The sequence below is a fragment of the Xiphophorus maculatus genome, chromosome 24, assembly GCF_002775205.1.
Source record: "Xiphophorus maculatus strain JP 163 A chromosome 24, X_maculatus-5.0-male, whole genome shotgun sequence".
NCBI classification, from domain to species: domain Eukaryota; kingdom Metazoa; phylum Chordata; class Actinopteri; order Cyprinodontiformes; family Poeciliidae; genus Xiphophorus; species Xiphophorus maculatus.
Genome location: NC_036466.1, coordinates 5,799,748 through 5,818,629, shown reverse-complemented (window position 1 = coordinate 5,818,629; position 18,882 = coordinate 5,799,748). Strand labels below are relative to the sequence as shown.

At 39.5% G+C, this 18,882-nt stretch overlaps 4 protein-coding genes across 13 annotated transcripts; 3 read left to right on the top strand and 1 right to left on the bottom strand.

Moving 5' to 3' along the window:
• Positions 1–7: 7 nt before the first annotated feature.
• On the top strand, positions 8–4,117 carry LOC102234645 (inosine-uridine preferring nucleoside hydrolase-like). The gene is made up of 8 exons (XM_005811379.3): positions 8–81; positions 1,564–1,741; positions 1,821–2,000; positions 2,111–2,222; positions 2,302–2,438; positions 3,245–3,322; positions 3,396–3,512; positions 3,583–4,117. The coding sequence occupies exons 2-8, from the start codon at positions 1,565–1,567 to the stop codon at positions 3,733–3,735; spliced, it is 954 nt and encodes a 317-aa protein (XP_005811436.1). The 5' UTR covers positions 8–81; position 1,564; the 3' UTR covers positions 3,736–4,117.
• Positions 4,118–4,446: 329 nt separating this feature from the next.
• Positions 4,447–7,350, bottom strand: unc50 (unc-50 inner nuclear membrane RNA binding protein). Of its 2 annotated transcripts, none has more exons than XM_023329942.1 (6): positions 7,252–7,350; positions 6,265–6,537; positions 6,062–6,182; positions 5,848–5,987; positions 5,647–5,754; positions 4,447–5,530 (listed from the first exon to the last, which is right to left on the bottom strand). In XM_023329942.1, exons 2-6 carry the CDS (start codon positions 6,530–6,532, stop codon positions 5,394–5,396), a joined length of 774 nt encoding a protein of 257 aa, XP_023185710.1. In that variant the 5' UTR covers positions 6,533–6,537; positions 7,252–7,350; the 3' UTR covers positions 4,447–5,393. The 2 variants fall into 2 exon arrangements, with proteins under 2 accessions (XP_023185710.1, XP_005811435.1); XM_005811378.2 differs by having other exon boundaries at positions 7,256–7,350.
• Positions 7,351–8,822: 1,472 nt separating this feature from the next.
• Positions 8,823–13,821, top strand: LOC102234132 (NADH-ubiquinone oxidoreductase 75 kDa subunit, mitochondrial-like). The gene is made up of 19 exons (XM_005811377.3): positions 8,823–8,910; positions 9,783–9,859; positions 10,062–10,153; positions 10,336–10,443; positions 10,548–10,624; positions 10,719–10,800; positions 10,881–11,011; positions 11,092–11,277; positions 11,352–11,486; positions 11,565–11,679; positions 11,753–11,898; positions 11,977–12,105; positions 12,286–12,415; positions 12,507–12,667; positions 12,740–12,894; positions 12,971–13,146; positions 13,218–13,352; positions 13,435–13,507; positions 13,583–13,821. Exons 2-19 carry the CDS (start codon positions 9,787–9,789, stop codon positions 13,672–13,674), a joined length of 2,196 nt encoding a protein of 731 aa, XP_005811434.1. The 5' UTR covers positions 8,823–8,910; positions 9,783–9,786; the 3' UTR covers positions 13,675–13,821.
• A 1,041-nt stretch (positions 13,822–14,862) lies between these two features.
• On the top strand, positions 14,863–18,568 carry LOC102237470 (ras-related and estrogen-regulated growth inhibitor-like). Of its 9 annotated transcripts, none has more exons than XM_023329306.1 (7): positions 14,863–15,175; positions 16,212–16,268; positions 16,339–16,412; positions 16,958–17,021; positions 17,331–17,424; positions 17,518–17,589; positions 18,286–18,568. In XM_023329306.1, the coding sequence occupies exons 1-7, from the start codon at positions 15,124–15,126 to the stop codon at positions 18,392–18,394; spliced, it is 522 nt and encodes a 173-aa protein (XP_023185074.1). In that variant the 5' UTR covers positions 14,863–15,123; the 3' UTR covers positions 18,395–18,568. The 9 variants fall into 9 exon arrangements, with proteins under 9 accessions (XP_023185074.1, XP_023185075.1, XP_023185071.1 ...); XM_023329307.1 differs by having other exon boundaries at positions 16,886–17,021; positions 17,343–17,424; positions 18,245–18,568; XM_023329305.1 differs by having other exon boundaries at positions 14,864–15,175; positions 16,886–17,021; positions 18,245–18,568.
• The last annotated feature ends 314 nt before the right edge of the window (positions 18,569–18,882 follow it).

Below are 18,882 nucleotides of genomic sequence, written 5' to 3'. Positions count from 1 at the left end.
TATAAAAGCAACGCTCAGTCGCTTTCCAAGCCTCATTCTTTTTTCCTCATTCTTCGTCTTTTTGGTCCGCTCACTCAGCAGGTGAGTCTTTTATTTTGATCATTTCAGGGCATCTTAAAACAACTCAGCTTGGTGTGATCTGGTACCAGAATTTATTTATGACAGTAAAATGTTCCTGTATCCACACCAGTGCATACGATTGTGGTATTTAAATTGTTTTCTTTCTCTTTTTTTTTACACGTATAGGATGATAGCAGCAACTAAAATCTAAAAATAGTTATAAATAATAGAATTTGTTCTAATAGTGCAAAGCCGATGCAATGCCTCACCTTTTAAGGCTCAGGAACAATGCGGGAATATTCACCCTACTGCGTAATTTGGGGGCTTCATTTTAGAGGAGGAGTGACATTTTACCTGTGCTGCTCTGCAGCCAGAGGGAATCGTGTAAGGCAATACATTCCAACCTAAACGTTGGGCGGAAAAGAAAAAAAATTCTCTCACCTTATATTTCAGTCGGAGGGAGGGGATCGTCTTCCAGGTCAGCCAGTTTAGTGCCGACTGCTTCTGCTTCTGTTCTGAGCAAAAGAAACAGTTTGAGTCATTTTTGTTGACAAGATCGAGACTAGATTGGCATGTTGCATCCTGCCTTTACTTCACTTACTGTATAGACGTACTATACAGGATAATTTGTAACTTTCTTATTGGACTCCATCCCACTAAAAATATGTGACATTTTCCTCACAATTTCAGATGTAAATAAATGCATACGGCCAGAAATCACATCACTTGCTTACACTTAAAATGTAAAATCAATGTTTGTTCTTTTACTAAAACCCCAAAACAAAACTAAGTGATTTAAAGCAATAAAGAACGTACTCTGAACTAAAACAAGAAGAATCTTTATCTCAATTTTATCCACTTGACCTTTCTTCTTCTTCCACTGCTTTACACTCTACCACAGCAGTCCAAGTTGCTATTTATGATGCAAGTCTGCCTTACTTAGTGAGTTTTCCACAACCTGCGTAAACATGGCGACCTGATTGTTTACACCTGTGAATCAGACGTCACTGCAGACAAAGTTATATGCAGCAAAATTGATATTTATTTCTAATACATATTTATGTTTAAACCCATCTTCGCCCAGGTATAAGATATAAAGCAGGTTTAATGACAGAGTTGCAATAATTTGACTTAAATTTCAATCTAACTACAATTCCAATTAATTATCAGATGTAAATTGAAATGCAAAATTTAATTTTAACTCAACACTTGATTTAAGTCTCAAATTTTAATTACATATGGAACCTGATTTACATTTAAAATGACCTTACAAAATATGTATCAACAGATCCATTGTGCATCTAAATGCTTCAAATCTCATTAGTATCATGCACTCCTTATATTAAAATGCCTTAAATATGGCCATTTTCAAATATCTAGTCAAAATACTTATGCGAACTTTGCATTTAAATATGTCAATTCAGAATTTCTGTAAAAATTGTAAAGTCCTATAAGCACTTTTCAAAAAGGACTATAATAGACATACATACACGTTTACTGTAGAATGAAGAAGCTGATCCTCGACGTTGACACTGGAGTCGATGATGCTCAAGCCATCATGATTGCCCTCACTGCTAAAGATGTGAAGGTTTTGGGGATCACCTGCTGCCACGGCAACACTCCTCTGGAGAACGTCCTCACAAACACCCTGCGTGTCCTGAAAGTCTGCAACAGGCTGGATGTACGTCGACAAACAGGTTTTCTTAGTCTGGTTTATAGACTTTGCTGGATGTTTTCCAATTACACGCTCTGTCCAACAGATTCCAGTTTATAAGGGTTTCTCGAAGCCTCTGCTGGCCAGAAAACAGCACGCATCGGATTATCATGGGAAAGACGGACTCGGGGACGTCCCAGACCCAGATGCTCCAAGTGTGGAGCTGCTGCAGAAGGAGAAAGCTGCAGAGGCGATGCTTAAAATTGCAAGGGAAAATCCAGGAGAGGTGGGAAAATAAGTTTTAACACAGTCACACTTTTTTGTCACCACAGACGCAAAATCGCCTTCAGTACAGTCCGCCTCAAGCTCCAAATTTATATGTATCGTGGCTTGCAGGTGATCCTTGTGGCTACTGGACCCCTGACTAACCTTGCAGTCGCTGTGCAGCTGGACCCTTCCTTCCCCAAAAAACTGAAAGCGCTCTACATCATGGGAGGAAACACTGAATGTGGGCACTTTTTTTTTTTTTAGAAATTCAACCCATTGAGTCTCTTTTATTTACCCACCTGCTTTATCCACGCTTACAGCTCGGGGTAACACCACTTCGTGTGGAGAGTTCAACTTTGTGGCCGATCCTGAAGCGGCTTTCATCGTTTTGGACCGCTACACCTGTCCCACCTACATCGCTGCGTGGGAGTTCAGCTGCAGGAGCAGCCTCTCCTGGGTGAGACCTAAAACACAAACGCAATTACACATAAATAAGATTTACTGCTTTAATTACTGCAAACAGCTCTTAGGCCCTTACACTCTTCTACAATGGCTCTTAATAACTTTGGCTGAAATGATAAAGAACCCACTAACACACTAAAATACCGATATTAGGGTTAGGTGATCTTATTATTTACTGTAATACTGGTAAAAGAGACAATAAAAAAATATTTACAACTTCTTTTCTGTCATTTTTTTTGGCAACTGCATGCCACTGCAGTCAAAGCTCCACAAACATAAAATATTTTTGTATTTTGTTGATGCTATAATGGAACCAACAGGGAAAAAAATAGCTGACAGTACAGCCAGTTTTTAGGGTTTTCAAAATTCATTCACAAACATTTATAGTTATAATTGTTACAATAAATACAAAATTTACCACTCTCTCTGCAGTTTAAGGAACGTGTTTCATATGAAAATTCAGAGTTTGGACAACTGATGTTCTATTTAACCAAGAAGGTTTGAGAGAAGGAAAAAACAATTCTAACCACCTTAACACATCACCTTCTTTCAAAAATTAGGACAAAGGACAGAAATTATTCTATTTAGTCTAGAAGGCATTTGGAAAACTGGAAGAATAAAAACAGATACATAATCTGTAAAAATGCCATTTGCATCACCACAACCAAAGTTAGGCAAGAATACAATTCAAATAAGAATACAGGATAGTTAAAAGTGTGACAAATGTCATACCTGGTGGGTTTTAATAAAAAGATGGAAACAACTGAATGCAATTACATATTTATTTAAATAATTTTTCAGTCTTTCTGGAAAGAGTGGCTGTCCGTAAAGACAGAGAAGGCTGCCTTCATCAGGAAGATATCAGATCTTTCAATGAAAGTAAGTTCACTATTATTCAATGTCTTTACGACTGTTTGCAGCAGCTGCATTGTCGTGTTTAATGTGTGCGCAGAAAGCTTGTTCAGCTGAGTATCAAAAAGAAGTAATAGCTGGGCAAGGCTTCAATCCCTGCGACGTGTTCGCGCTTGCCGCTGCGGTAGACGACGGATTCATAACGGAGAGTGAGAAGGTGAGCCTCCATCGCTGTCGCTACTTTTTAAAAAAAAATCCCAGCTTGGTTAAAGTGATTCCTCCGGCAGGTGGCAGTGACAGTGGAGCTGAATGGGAAACACACCCGGGGTATGATGGTGCTGGACTACATAGAGTGCCTGAAGAAGGAGCACAAGGCCGTCATCATGAAAACAGCTGACCTGGAGAAGCTGAAGAAAATGCTGTACAACGCCGTACAGTAGAAACATCACCATGTAACACGAGGAGAACCTGAAATGAGCTTTTGGGTTTCAATATACAGTGTTTAGAGCAAACTTTTTTCCCAATCCTTCCGCCAACATTAATCTGCATAAAGAGGAAAAACTTGGTTACACCAACAACTGATTGGGTCTTTTATTTTATTTTTATGTTTTCTTTTTAAGTTAAACTTTAAAATGTAACCCTGTTTTTGAAAACCAGGCAATTTGTTGCTCTGGATTATATTTTAGCATTAAGAAATTACAACCAGGTGAAAGTTTATTTTTGTATCCTCTACTGACAAATTTTTATGAGTTTTAATGAACAGAAAATGTTTTGGAGGATGCAGAACTATAGTTGCATAATAAACCTTTGCTTTCATAGACAGATGTTTTTGTGTTTTTATGAATACACCCACTCCCTTGACCATCACCTTTTCTGTGATTGTAAGATCTAAAAGAATCTAATCAGAGCTTTTAATCTCTGTGCAGATGAGCTTCTATTAATGAGATAAACTTTGAAATAAATTGTACTCGCGCTTCATAGCAACCTAATATTGTTTCAAGCTGCAGCCACTGAAACTGAAGCAGACTGTTAAAACAGGTTTTCTGTCGGTTCCAAACTTTTGGCCAAGACTTTTAGTTATTATCAAAATTAAAATTTTCTTAATCTGGATCTGCCATTATAAGTACAAATTAGTTCATAGCAGGTGAGCCTTTTTTTTTTTTCCTTGCATGAACTTGTCAAATTACAGTGCATTTGCAAAGTATTCTCAGGATCTCACTTTGTGGACATTTTATGTTAGAGACTAGTTCCAAAGTGCATCAAATTTCTTTTATTTTTGCATTAAAATCCTGCACAGGATCCTCCATAATGCAAAAGTGAGATAATTTATCACAAACAATTTAAGTAAAATCCTTCGAGAACCCTTCAGGCGAAGACTCAATGATAACTAAGGAAGTCAGAACAGAGACTTAAACCTCAATCAATTCTTAAAGGTCTAAATTAGTGTACTGATACATTGACATTCCACAGATTTAATGGAAACTCCAATGCAATGAATATCACAAGAAAACATTTTTAAAAATTCCCAGTAGAAGGCTAACACATGTTGAAGAACTACAGGGAAATGTGGGTTTCTCCTCCAAGCACCCAAACTGAGGTAGTTTAAGTTAATAAAACCCTTTATTGAAAGTGCTTTGGAATGTACACTTTAAGGAAAAAAGAAAAAACGTCTGCATCCCAAGTTTCTCCACTTCATCAAGCAGGATTATCAATTTTTTTTTTCCAAACACAACTAAAGACAAACATTTTTTTTCTTCAAAATGACACCTTTCGGCTTATATTACAACTATATATGTATTGTGTATTTAGCAGTCACACAAGGAGGACATTGATAAAAGTCTGGTTTGTCCCGTTTTTTGTCTGGAGCTAGTACAAACACGTCGCCATTTACTGGAGTTCAACAGAAGAGCTGACAGAACCAAAAGGAGCCAGCTCAGCCTCAATCAAGCCAGAGTCTCAGTTCTCCAAGAGTCAGCCAGAAGTCTCTCAGCCACATTCAGCTAGAAACAGAAAGTTTGAGAGTTTTTCTCTTTGTCTTTTTGTTTGTTTTGAGTTCATCTGGAACCAGCTTGCATCCGATTAGAAATTGAAAAGGTTCCTACTGGACTCGGTACTTATAAAACCAGCAGAGACCCCATGTGAAGTTCCAGCCCAGAAATATAGAGAGGAAGTACAGGAGGCCGAGCAGAGCGAAGGGGTAGAGGAGCACCACAGTGTTCGACAGGAAAGGTAGAGCTGTAAGAAAGAAACAATGGTTAAAAACACAATTTCACCTAAATTCTACTTTGTGGCAGAAAAAGAAATGTTTGTTTCCTGCCAGGCAGAATCAATTTGATACACATAAGTCTCACCGTTGTAGCCCAAGAAGGTGATGTAGAGATAGTAACCGATGGCGATAAGCCACAGAGTGTTCCCAACAAAGTAACCCAGGAACCAGTCTGAGTTTATTACCACAAGATCTGTAAAAAAAAAAAAAACAACAGATCCACATAAACAGTTTGTCTGCAGATCCACAGAGTGCAACACTCTGAAGAAGAAGATAACATACTCACGGTTGATAAAGAAAAGCTGCAAAAAATGCAGAATGACTAGAAGTGGGTAGAAAGCATTTAGATGAACATCAAATGCGTAACCCCACTCGACGTCAAAGTTTCTGCTGGGTTGTTTCAGCAGATATTTGTTGCTGATAAACCTGGAAAAGAAAATTTTATTTTAGCGTGTCTGTCAGAGATCGCTTTGGTATTTTTAATCAGCACAGTAACTCACCACATAAGGGTTGATATGAGCAGACCAACACCTATGCAGTCGACAAAGACCACCCACAGCAGCAGCTTCAAAGTCTCCACGACTCCCATGTCCAGAACAAGACCAAAACCGATCGTTGATACTGCAAAAACAAAGAAATGTGAAGTAACTGCACTAATTTAAATGTTTAATTTATGTAACAAATACAACAAGTTCAAGTTTACCACACAGCCAGATGCTGAGAAGGACCAGAAATGCGGGATCATCCCTTGCCCACTGGTCCTTTGTCTGTTTCCTGTAGTGGAAGTTGCGGTAGACCCTCTGTGGCGATGTGAACAGGTAAAGCATCTGCCACATGGCGAACTCAAAGTCCATCTGTCTGAAATAGAGCAGTCGCCGTAGGTATTTGTAGCGCTTGGCACCTGCTGTGTGACGGGCAGCATCCCTGGAGCTGGGGTCGCCGTTACTTTGTGGCGAGGTAGTCGGCAGCATGGTGCCTGACCACAAATCAGAAAACGCAGGTTTAGAAAGACAGCAATCAAAAATCTGAGTGAACAACTATCTCATGCAGGATTCCTCAAGGTTCCATTTTCAGGTCACTTTTGTCTTGCCGTATTACTCGCATACCAGTTGCACTGTGGATATTCGTAATTGAAAATCTAAAGAACATGTATTTTTATCACATAAATTGAGTTTTAAAGCAGCTTACATAAATCTTGTAGAACATTTAATCTGCAGTATAGCTGTATCATGTTTTACAAACCTCCTCCAACAGTACAATTTCATAATACACAACCAGCTACATGCATTATGCATGTAACTCGCATTGTGACTCAGACACAACTCAAATATTGATAATTCTGTCAAATAAAAACCATTAATAAGGATCTAAAAAACTAAATCTGAGGGGTAGCACGAGCTACAACTGCTACATTAATCAAAACCTCAGAATTATGCATCTCTTATAATATACATACCACTAAAATCTTTTGTTGACTGTACTGGATCAAAATTTAGTCATTTACAAGCCCTAAAATATTATACATCGTTTTTATTTCACGTTGTTTGTTAACAAACACCAGCTACCTAGCTTGTTGCTAACAAGTCTGAGAATTAGAGAGGGCCTGTCTAAGTTCTATCTAAAACTGGCACCTGGTTGATATTTTAATTAACAAAAAATCGTTTCGCAAATCAATAATTTAAATAATTACCTACTTTTGGTTTAATTCTCCTCGGGGGAAAAAAACCAAAACAATTATCCTTCTCGTCCCTGTAGCTGCTTGGAAAACGCTTCCTGGACAGTTGCGAAAGTGCACACGTAGTTACTTCCGGTAAATTTCCCACTTCATCATGGGAAATGTAGTGTATGAGGTCCAGCCGTTCTACAACTCTTTTTCCAAAGAGTTATTGGTGAAACCTGACGCGTACTAATAAAAAACGTGTGTTAAAATCTTTCAAGGCTTCATTACAGAGGAACTGTTGCGTCAAGCTGAAAATCTAGGAAAAACAAAGAGTTTCGGACACAATTTAGGAGATTTCAGTGCAATAGATAGATAGATAGATAGATAGATAGATAGATAGATAGATAGATAGATAGATAGATAGATAGATAGATAGATAGATAGATAGATAGATAGATAGATAGATAGATAGATAGATAGATAGATAGATAGATAGATAGATAGATAGATAGATAGATAGATAGATAGATAGATAGATAGATAGATAGATAGATAGATAGATAGCATTTATTGTCATTGAACAGAATTCAACGAAATTTCCATTGCAGCTCCCGTGCAAAAGGTCAAATATATACAGTATAAATAAGCAAACACACAATAATAATAATAACAATATATACAACTAAATTAACTAAAGGCACTCAACCACACCAAATAAGTAGCAGCAGGTCCAATTATGGCAAAGTACAGATAATGTGACAGTGCAAAGTGCAGAACAATATGGCCGTGTGGGGGTGGGGGATATATATGTGTGACTGCGAGGTTATGATATGTGTGGGAGGGGGGGACGGCAGGGAGTAATGGCTCTGATACAGTAGATCTCAAAAGCCTACACATCTAAACATATTTTGTTATTAAAAAAGTACGATGAGAAATAATTTAAGAACTTTTCCATAATTCATACTTCATAACACACACGTTTCCAAAAAAGGTATTGCAGATCATAAGAGTTGCGCAGGATGAGAACTAACTTTCTGGAGCAACATGTCAGTTTAAGGTGATTCTGCTAAGTGGCCAAATTAAGTCAAAATTATGAGATTAAAGCCAGAAGTCTGCAAAAAATAAATAAGCAAATAAAATTAATTTAAAAAATCTCTGCGGACAGCTGGATTGAGTGTCTTAATTTTAAAAATGTGATGCACCTTTACCTTTTGGCCAGTGGGTGGCAGATTTTTACCTAATACACGTCGCTTCTCGATTTTACCATCCAAACCTGTAGCAGACAGCTTACACTTTATGTAAAGCTTAACTATAATAGTAAAACCATTCATTAAACTCACTACTTACATTACTCACAGACTAAACCAGAACATTGAGAATAAAGTTAGAATAGTTGTTTAAAATCCTCTTTCGTTAAAACACATAGAGGAAAAAATATTTTACAAATTATTATTAATAATAATAATAATAATAATAATAATAATAATAATAAGCATAAAACTTATTTAACATAATTCAGATTGTGTCAGTCTTGCATAAAAATTTTGAAAGGTAAAGAGACTTTTATTGTGAAAATTCAGGCGGTACAACGGAAGTGAACAGTAGCGTTTCCGTTCACGCCATAGTCACTTCTCCGGTGAGATAACTAACATCACAGCTGTTCTGGTCGAGAAGGCCAAATAGCAAAAGGTGAGAATCAACAACACATTTTACATGGATGCAGGTGCAGACAAACATGTTAAGCAAGGAGAAGACGGATAAAAATATATATATTTTGGAGCGCGTTTATTTTGGTTCCGTCTAACAACCCTCACTGTCCGTGTCCTTGAGTACTGTTAGCTAACGTTATTAGCTCCCTGGGAGATTCATGCAACCACCTCATTTCATATTACAAAAAAACTGTTATTCATTAAGTAGCATTTTTAAAACTTAGACGAACATTAAGTCCGCCCTTACCCCTGCAAATGTCAGAGAAACGTCAGGTAATTCACTTTGGGAGCAAAGACACTTGTTATTGTTGACAGGAGCTAACTATTGATCCAGACTAATAATATTTCTCTGTTACCAGCTTCATTAGTCAATATTACTTATTCTATTACTTATTCTTACAGCACAGTCTGCGGTTGTCAGAGACATTTTTAAGCACCTTTTGCCTTTTTCTGCTCTGTTCTGCTATTATCATTATACAAGAGCTTCTTGTCATTGATTATTAATGAATACAATTTCAAGTCTTAATACGTTTACGATAATATTTTGTTAAGAATAAACTGTCCCTTCATTCAAACAAGTATAAATTTAATGTATCAGTGTCTTTTTCCACACACAAAACTTGGTCTCTTAAAATTTTACTTAAATGTAATACTTAATAATAATAATAATTTAATAATATTTTAGCAACTTCAGAAAATGACTTGAATTTGAGTCAGGAAAAGTCTGAAACCTAGGAAAATGATCTGAATCTCTAGAACTTTATGAAACAAATCTTCTCTCTCCTTTTTTCACTTTTTAATGCAGTGTATTCTGTTGCATGTCACAATAAACCTCAGTATTTCGCCTTGCAGCGTCATGTTGCGACTGCCAGCAGTTGGTCGAGCTCTAGCCGGGGCTGCAAAGGGCAGCCTGGCTCCTTCCAATCCCGGTAAGATCCAACAACACTTACTGTTTCAGTTTCATTGCCGAACATCACATTTAAAAAACAAAAACAAAATCATAATTAATCATAATTATAAATTGAGCACTTTTTTGCAGCATAGCAGTAAGTGTCAAATATTTTGTTTCTGTAATTGCTGATCAAGTGAAGCAGTTTTAGCTAATCGTTCATTTTCTTTGTGCATCTTCAGTGCGCTGTGCTGTGCGCGCTGCCAGCAACATGGTGGAAGTGTTTGTGGATGGGAAACCAGTAGAGGTGGAGCCTGGGACCACAGTCCTGCAAGTAAGAATCCTCAGACGGTTTTGATGCAAACTAAAAGAGTTGTGTGTCGCGATGCATTTAAGTATTTACTAAATGTTATAACTGATGATTATTTTGAACAACTGAAAGAGATATTCCGATCAGGCCGATACAGATATCAGCTCTTTCTTGAGGTCTGAATGGCTGATTGGTTTTCTTTTCAGGCTTGTGAGAAAGCAGGAATTCAGATCCCGAGGTTCTGCTACCACGAGCGTCTCTCGGTTGCAGGAAACTGCCGGATGTGTCTTGTGGAGATTGAGAAAGCCCCAAAGGTATTTTTACATTGGGCTGAAGGAGTATTAAACTTATTTGGCACCGCCCTGAAATGATTTATGACAAAGTTTATAACAGATGTGTTTATGCTTGTGGTCTCCAGCCAGTGGCAGCCTGTGCCATGCCCGTCATGAAAGGTTGGAATATCCTCACAAACTCGGAAAAGACACACAAAGCCAGGTACAGGATTTAGTGACCACGGTGTGATTTTCACAGTACGATGCTTTTAGGGTTTAGAAGATGGCAAATAAACTTTGTGAACGTGTGCCATTAGAGAGGGTGTGATGGAGTTCCTGCTGGCAAACCACCCACTGGACTGCCCCATTTGTGATCAGGGTGGAGAGTGTGACCTGCAGGTAAGTTTGACTCTGTCCACAAGAAAGACTTTATTAGGATCTTAAGCTGTAGATGGTGGGAAAGTGAAATCTGTTTTCAGGACCAGTCCATGCAGTTCGGCTCAGACCGCAGCCGTTTCACAGAAGGAAAGAGAGCAGTGGAGGACAAAAACATCGGACCGCTCATCAAGACCATCATGACCCGCTGCATCCAGTGCACACGCTGCGTCCGGTGAGTGAACCATACATACGTCTGGCCAGGTCAGCTGAATGGCAAGGATTCAATCATTGGTTTTCTGAATTGTTTTCCAGTTTTGCCAGCGAGATCGCCGGAGTGGAAGACCTAGGAACGACAGGAAGAGGAAACGAGCTGCAGATCGGGACATATGTGGAGAAGATGTTCATGTCAGAACTGTCTGGGAACATCATAGACGTCTGTCCTGTCGGGGCGCTGACCTCCAAACCCTACGCTTTCACCGCCAGACCCTGGGAGACGAGGTAGAGCAGGGTTTAATGCTCCTCTATGACCATGCAAAACAGAACATTTCTGTTCATTTCCATCGTTCTTGCAGGAAAACTGAGTCGATTGACGTGTTGGACTCTGTGGGCTGCAACATCGTGGTGAGCACAAGAGGAGGTGAGGTGATGAGGGTGATGCCCAGGCTGCATGAAGACATTAATGAAGAATGGATCTCTGATAAAACCAGGTGACGCACCAATGCCCCAAAACAGGAACTTGTCCCCCTCCCTCAGATGTTTAATCAATTAATTAAATGTGTTCACAGGTTTGCTTACGATGGGCTGAAGAGGCAGAGGCTGACCCAACCAATGGTGAAGGACAATTCAGGTCAGCTGACACCAACCACCTGGGAGGATGCTCTCACTCGTGTTGCAGGAGCTGTAAGTTTATTACAGCTGCTTTACTGGTTTCTGTTTAGCTACATGTTCTAATTTGATGTGATTATCTGTGCAGCTCCAGAGCGTTCAGGGCAGCGAGGTCGCGGCCATCGTAGGAGGGATGGCAGATGCCGAAGCTCTGGTTTCCCTCAAAGATCTCCTCAACAGACTCGACTCTGAGAGCCTCTGCACCGAGGAGGTCTTCCCCATGGCAGGAGCAGGGTGAGGAAGGCTCTGCTTCCCTTTCACTTCACATTATTCCTAATATCGAACGGCACTGAATCGTTGCTCTCTCTTCAGCACCGACTTGCGCTCCAATTACCTGTTGAACTCCCGCATCGCCGGCATCGAAGAGTGTGATCTCCTGCTGCTTGTGGGAACAAACCCTCGCTATGAGGCCCCGCTGTTCAATGCCAGAATCCGCAAGAGGTAAAACAGACCAGGGAGAAACGTGTGGAAAAGTTTACACATGTTTGTATAGGTGCTTGAAGTCCTTTTAAAATGTTTTTCAAGGTTTGAAAAGTGATTAATTTCTGTCTAAATCCTTGAAAGTGCTTGACATAATACTTTTTCAAGGCCTTGCATGACTTTCTTCTTTCTTGTATGCAGCTGGCTTCACAATGAGCTGCGCGTTGCCTTGGTGGGCCACCAGGTTGATCTGACTTATACATATGAGCACCTGGGAGAGGAGAGTTCAGTCTTGAAGGAGCTGGCAAATGGCACGCATCCGTTCAGTCAGGTGACTGACACACAAACTCGCTCGGATCATTGTGGACATCTTAAATCCCTGGTCTACAGTACACAGGTTCTCCTTTCCTCATCGTCTGCAGGTCCTCGCAGCTGCAACACATCCGGCTGTGGTTGTGGGAAGCAGTGCACTGCAGAGAGAAGACGGTGCTGCGATACTGAGCGCCGTCTCCACCATCGCTCAGACCGCCAGGGCCAGCAGCGGGGTGGAGGACGGCTGGAAGGTCCTCAACGTCCTGCACAGGTACGGCTTTCCAAAGCTCTAGATCAATGTGGAATGAAGAACATGAGGTTGTAAGTGGTGTTTTTTGTGCAGAGTGGCCAGTCAGGTGGCTGCCTTAGATCTAGGCTACAAGGCCGGTGTTGACACAATCAGGAAAAATCCACCTAAAGTCCTGTTCCTGCTCGGAGCTGATGCCGGCTGCATCACCAGAGCCGACCTGCCGAAGGACTGCCTCATCATCTACCAGGGTATGCACACAGAAAAATCACACCGCAAATATTTCAGCCATTCCTGGATATTTAAGATGAATTTTCACTCCTCCAGGCCATCATGGGGATGTGGGAGCTCCTATGGCAGACATCATCCTACCTGGTGCTGCGTACACGGAGAAAAACGGTACCTATGTCAACACTGAGGGCCGCAGCCAGCACACCAAGCTGGCTGTCACTCCCCCTGGCATGGCCAGAGACGACTGGAAAATTATCAGAGCTGTATCTGAGGTCAGTCAGTCCACTATCATTGCTCAGAAGTTATTTAGTGACATTTTTATGAGCGATTGTTTTGATTGCAGTTAGCAGGTGTGACGCTGCCCTATGACTCACTGGAAGAGGTCCGATCCAGGCTGGCAGAGGTCTCTCCCAACCTGGTCCGTTATGATGATGTAGAGGAGGCGAACTACTTCAAACAGGCCAATGAACTCTCAAAGGTTGGAAATGATTCTTCCTCTTCTTCCTGCCATTCTTGCTCTCAGACATAAATGTTTTTCTAATGTTTCTCTTTATTCCCAGACTGTAAGTCAGGACCTCATTGCAGCTCCTCTGGTGCCACCTCAGGTCACCGCTAAGGACTTCTACATGACCGGTAATTTCAATGAATTAGTAAAACTCCACAAAATGAAAAGATGTGCCAAACCAAACATGCTTCTTCCTCGTTCAGACTCCATCAGCAGAGCTTCCCAAACTATGGCCAAGTGTGTCAAAGCTCTCACAGAGGGAGCCGCTGCGGTCGACGAGCCATCCGTCTGCTGAACACCTCCATCTGCCCTGAAACACAAGTCTCTGTTGTTCTATAATTTAAACTTTTCCTCGTTGTATACATTACATTGTTTTCACTCTGTGAAGCAGCTTTATTCAATAATGCTGAGAAATATAAATAAAATCTTAAGGATGCCTTTATTCAGTCTACAGTGTTGTTCATTTATTATAATGCATCTTCATAACCAATCAATCGTTTATATAGCACTCTACACAACTGCAATGAAGAAGACCAAATTGCTTTACAGAGCCAAAAATAACAAAACAACAGATAAATACAACAAAAAAAATCAGTGCAGAACTAAAGATGATTTGTCTCTTCATTACAGAATGCAGACTGGTCACTGACCTTTAACAGCAATATGTGACCTGCAAGAACCTGTCTTCCAGGCATTTAATTGTCTAGAAACAAATATTGTAACTAGTTACAATCCAACCACTGGCTTAGCAAGTAGAATTGTCGGTTGCGGTTCTGCTACCAGACAATTTGCCCCTGGGCAGTCACTCAAACCTTTAAACGTATCTGTGTAGGAACGTGCGTTTTTGCGTGCGATGGGATGAAAACCTGTCGACTGACTGCGATGGTGTAGAAATTAAAGGTATCTGTTGATAGATATTGATATTTATCTACACAGTGGAGCCAAACGTATACGCCAAACGGGGCGACTGTGGCTCTTTGGTAGAGTAGTCGTCTTGCGATCGGAAGGTTGTAGGTTCGATTCCAGCTTCCTCCTGCCACATGCCTCTGGGCAAGGCACTTAAGCCCAAATTGCCTACCGATCTGCGTATCGGTGTATAAATGTGTGCATGTTTGTGAGTGCGATTGGGTGAATGTGACTCTAGTGTACAGCGCTTTGAGTGGTCAAAAATGACTGGAAAAGCGCTATATAAGTTCAGTCCATTTACCATTTATCACATGCAATGGATTGGGATGCTGGGCTACAGCAGGCGCCAAAATGTCGGCTGAAACATGATGATCAATAACTGAAGCACGGCATTGATCAGACGCCCACAGATATTTAAGTAATAATAATGAGATAAGCATTTTCCTATTGCTTGCACATTCAAAACTACAGAAGCTCAATATTATATGAGACAATGTTTCTGCATGGTTCTAATTCACTGCAATGGTGTACATATTTCTTTAATGGAGCCAAAATAAGATTTGTGTTTGGACTTGGACCCTGTTTCTTTGGATAAATTGCTCCTGTCATGTCCTGTCCACAGAGAAAGACCTGTTATAACCAAACACAAGTGCAGAGTCACACAGGCACCCTGCAGGAGAGAAGACAGTCGCATCTGTGTAGTGTCTGACTGGGAGGCAAGCTGATTTCTGTTTTCCTTTTACTCCCCTAGATAGTTTGGTTGTTTTTTTTTTTGTTTTTTTTTTGCTTTGATCTCTTGTAAGTTGATAACATAACATTAGTCTGCAAATTGGAAAGAATGGTTCCTGTTAAACTCCTCATTCTGGGAGCTCAGAACACTGGAAAAACAGGTAAAGTGGACAACTTAAAACTTCAAGGGGAAACGGAAATCAGATTGATTGTATGAATGTTTTAGGATAAGTGCTAAACAAGAGAGGTTTTAGGATAAGTGCTGGTTCAAAAGACAGAGAAAAATGGAAACTTGGCATGGATCTGAAGTTGACCCACAAATGTTTTGCTGTCAGATTAGTGTGAGCATTGACAGGTTATATGTGTTAGATGAAGGATGTGTTTCTGATTTTTGCTTCAGTAGTAAAAATCTAGCATAAAATATGATGTTTGCATTTCTGGATCTCTTGTCTTATATTGTCTTCTGTGTCGCTGTTGTTGTTTTCTATAGTGTCTTTGAAATCAAACATTTCTTCCCCTTTGGAACCACAAACTTCAATGTGTTTTATGAGCGTAACGTCTGATTTTAATGTGGAAAGAAAATCTAAACCAATTTTAACATTTTCACACATTTAAAATCTGAAAAGCTGGACATGCTAGTGCATCAACTCTGATGAGCTTACCTATCCATTCTGATAAAAAGTATCCCCCACCCCACACAATGTTGCTTCCTCCACCATGTTTGACTGTAGGTATGATGGATACAGGATAAAGTGAAGTGTTTATTTCAGCTTGAAAAAATTACATTTCTTCTCACCTAAATGTTTCTTGCAAATCTATTATCATTTCCCTTCCACTGCACAATAATGCACTACTTTGTGTTGATACACAAAGTAAAATACCAATAGATAAATTGGTCATCTCTAACTGCATTTCTTTATGAGAACTTAAGTTAGATTTTTATGCTATCTTGCTCTGCTTTGCACTGCTTTACAATTTCTTACTCCTCTCAATTTGTTGATTTGTTGTTTGCAAGTGTTTTCTTTAGAATTTCCAAGATTTTGCATCAATTTAATGCTTTCTGTGTTCGTAAGCCTGATTTAATGGGATTATCTCTCAGAAGCACTGCCTTATGTGTGAAATTTCTTTTGTAAGTCCGCATGTGTTGTGTTGCGGGTTAGGCACTGTGCAATGATCATGTCTGTTTTGTATCTCCAGCACTGTGTGTTCGGTTTATAACGAAGCGTTTTATTGGCGAATATGACCATAAGACGGGTGAGATTCCAGTAAATATTATTCTATTTCTGACATGGAGCATACAGTAATGACTAAGGTATTTCTGCAGAGGTGACATACAGATGTAGTCGGACAGTGGACCAGGAAACTGTTGATCTGGAGATCTTGGATTTACCTTGTAAGGTAGGTTTTAAATATTATTTGTCAAAAGTAACAATGCATCTATTGGAAAGTGGTACTGATTTAATGAGAAACGAAGCAAATTATTTCTACAACTATTCCTACCTTCAATACAAAAGCTGCATATTAACATTTAAGCAAAAGATGCTATTTCCAAGTCAGTTTGGAGGCTAGTTTAGTACTTAGCAAGTCTCCAAATTACAAAAAATGCAAACCTACTTTCACCAGCCTCTAAATCTCACGGAATAATGGTAAAAAAAAAAAAAAAAAAAACTACAGAAATGAGTGTGTGAATTGTATTTATAAATCTAGCTTCTTACTTCCTCTTAGCATTTGTGCGAAACTAAGCTAAGCACTTTGCTTCAAACTTTTATACAGCTCAGAGAGCTTTTTTGACTATGTGTCTCTGAACTAAGGCTTACATATAATGCTAACAATGGCTTAATTGTAGTATTTTATGACACATTCTGCTCTAGAACTCTGTGGCTTCTATTGAGTCCTCCATTCGCTGGGCTGATGGTTTCCTACTGCTCTACTCTATCACTCAGCGCTCCAGCTTCCTGGAAATCCCTCGACTTAAAACGCTCATCGACAAAACCAAGCAAAGTCTCGGTAACGATCACCGTCTTCACTACATGGAGTCGTTCAAGTTACTGTTCTTGCCTTAATTTTAGATAAAGTCTCTTTAAGGATCCTTGAACACATGCAGCTGAACCTTTGACCTTTCTGTGTTCATTATGTTGCCCTCCAGAGACAGTTTGTTCTCTGGTTGACATCTGTCTTTTGTCACCTACACACATGAGCAGCTGGAGCTAACTCACATTCCTTGTTTGGTAGTCCATCCTGTGCTCTGTAGGCAGACTGCATGCCAAGGCATCATCCTGCTCACTGCTGTTTTACTGCCATTTTATTGTGTGTCAGTTTTTCCTACAGTGCTGGTAGCCAATAAGGCAGATCTGGAAGTCGGCAGGAAGGTGACAACAGAGGAGGGACAGAGACTCGCCAAAGATTTAGGGTTTTGTATACTTATGTTTGTACAACTGCTCTTTAGAAATGTAACATTTCAATTTGTTTCCCTGCTGATTTTCTTTATGTGTCTCATGTGCAGATGTGGCTTCAGAGAGCTGTCAGTAGCTGAGGCAGTTTTATCAGTGGAAGCAGTAATTTTCCAACTCATCAGGTCTGTTTTTGCGTTTTTTATTTATTTTTTAACACAAACTGCTAAAACATTTCAATTTGACACTTTACCAGTCATGCACATTATATGGTTAGATCAAACTACATCACTGATGTTGAAATTTTATGCAGCCCTTGTGGTTTTTAGCTTTTTTAAAATGTTATTTTGTGTTTAAACAATGTAAAATATATTTTGAATGTCACTTAAATGCTTGGTCTACATAAAACTGTAGACATTTTTGGTCTACATTTTATGTACTTGTCATTGACAGGAATTTAAATATTGTTGGTCTATTTATGTATTAGTTTTGTCTTGTTTTATTTTCTTTAGCTTAGTTTTTTTTTAGCATGGTATGTTTTTGTTTTACTCGTGTATGGAAAAGATATAAATGACCAAAATAAATAATTAAAATAAAATAAAAAAATATCAAAATAAATTGATGAGGTTTGACCTTAAACCAGACACTTATGCTGTCAAATGCAAAAATCTTATTGCCAGACAGTGTTAGGTTTGGAAGGTTTTTTCTTAATAAATAAACATACGGCTCTCTGAAGCCACAATAATCCAGATTATTTAGTTCTTTATTCTGTCTCAGACTTTAAAAGCTTTTGCTGGTTTGGGGGAGCTAAGAAACAGTTCAATTTTCTTATGTCTCTAGCCTCCCCTGGCGTTGCTCCTATGTTGTTTCATGTGCGACAGGCTGACGTTGGATCAGCAGCGCCCCCTACCTGACAGGCGCTCCTACATGCTGACAGTCCGCCATGCTTTGACCAGGAAGCTGACGCGCTCAAAGACAATGCAGTGGTGACAGCAGCAAGCTATTCAGCCGGGATCTAACTTTTAAGTGATTTTATCTGGAGACATTTTATAAATAAAAACAAAATTATCAAATTTGTATTTGTGTAAGGATAAAAGCGAAATTAACTACGTTTCTTCTGTTGGTGTCTTTTCTTTTAATAAAACTGAAGTATTTGCTTACATAGATTTACTTGTTGTATTGTTATGTGATTGTTCCACCAATAGAGGGAAGCGAAGTCAACTTTTCTCCCCATCTTACCTTGCAGATTTTGGCCAGACCCATGAACTCCTTTGGTGTGGAGGGACTTGTCTGACCCGACTCTAACCCTCTAAATACTTTTGCTTATCAAAATGTAAGATTTTATAGAAATAACGCCAGAATAAAAGAAAACTTCAAAATCAGATGGCCAATTCTTGGAAATAAATGATGATGATCTTGCTCTATGATGCAGATTTCATCATCTCAATGCCACTCATTTAGAAAGTAGCACAAGAAAC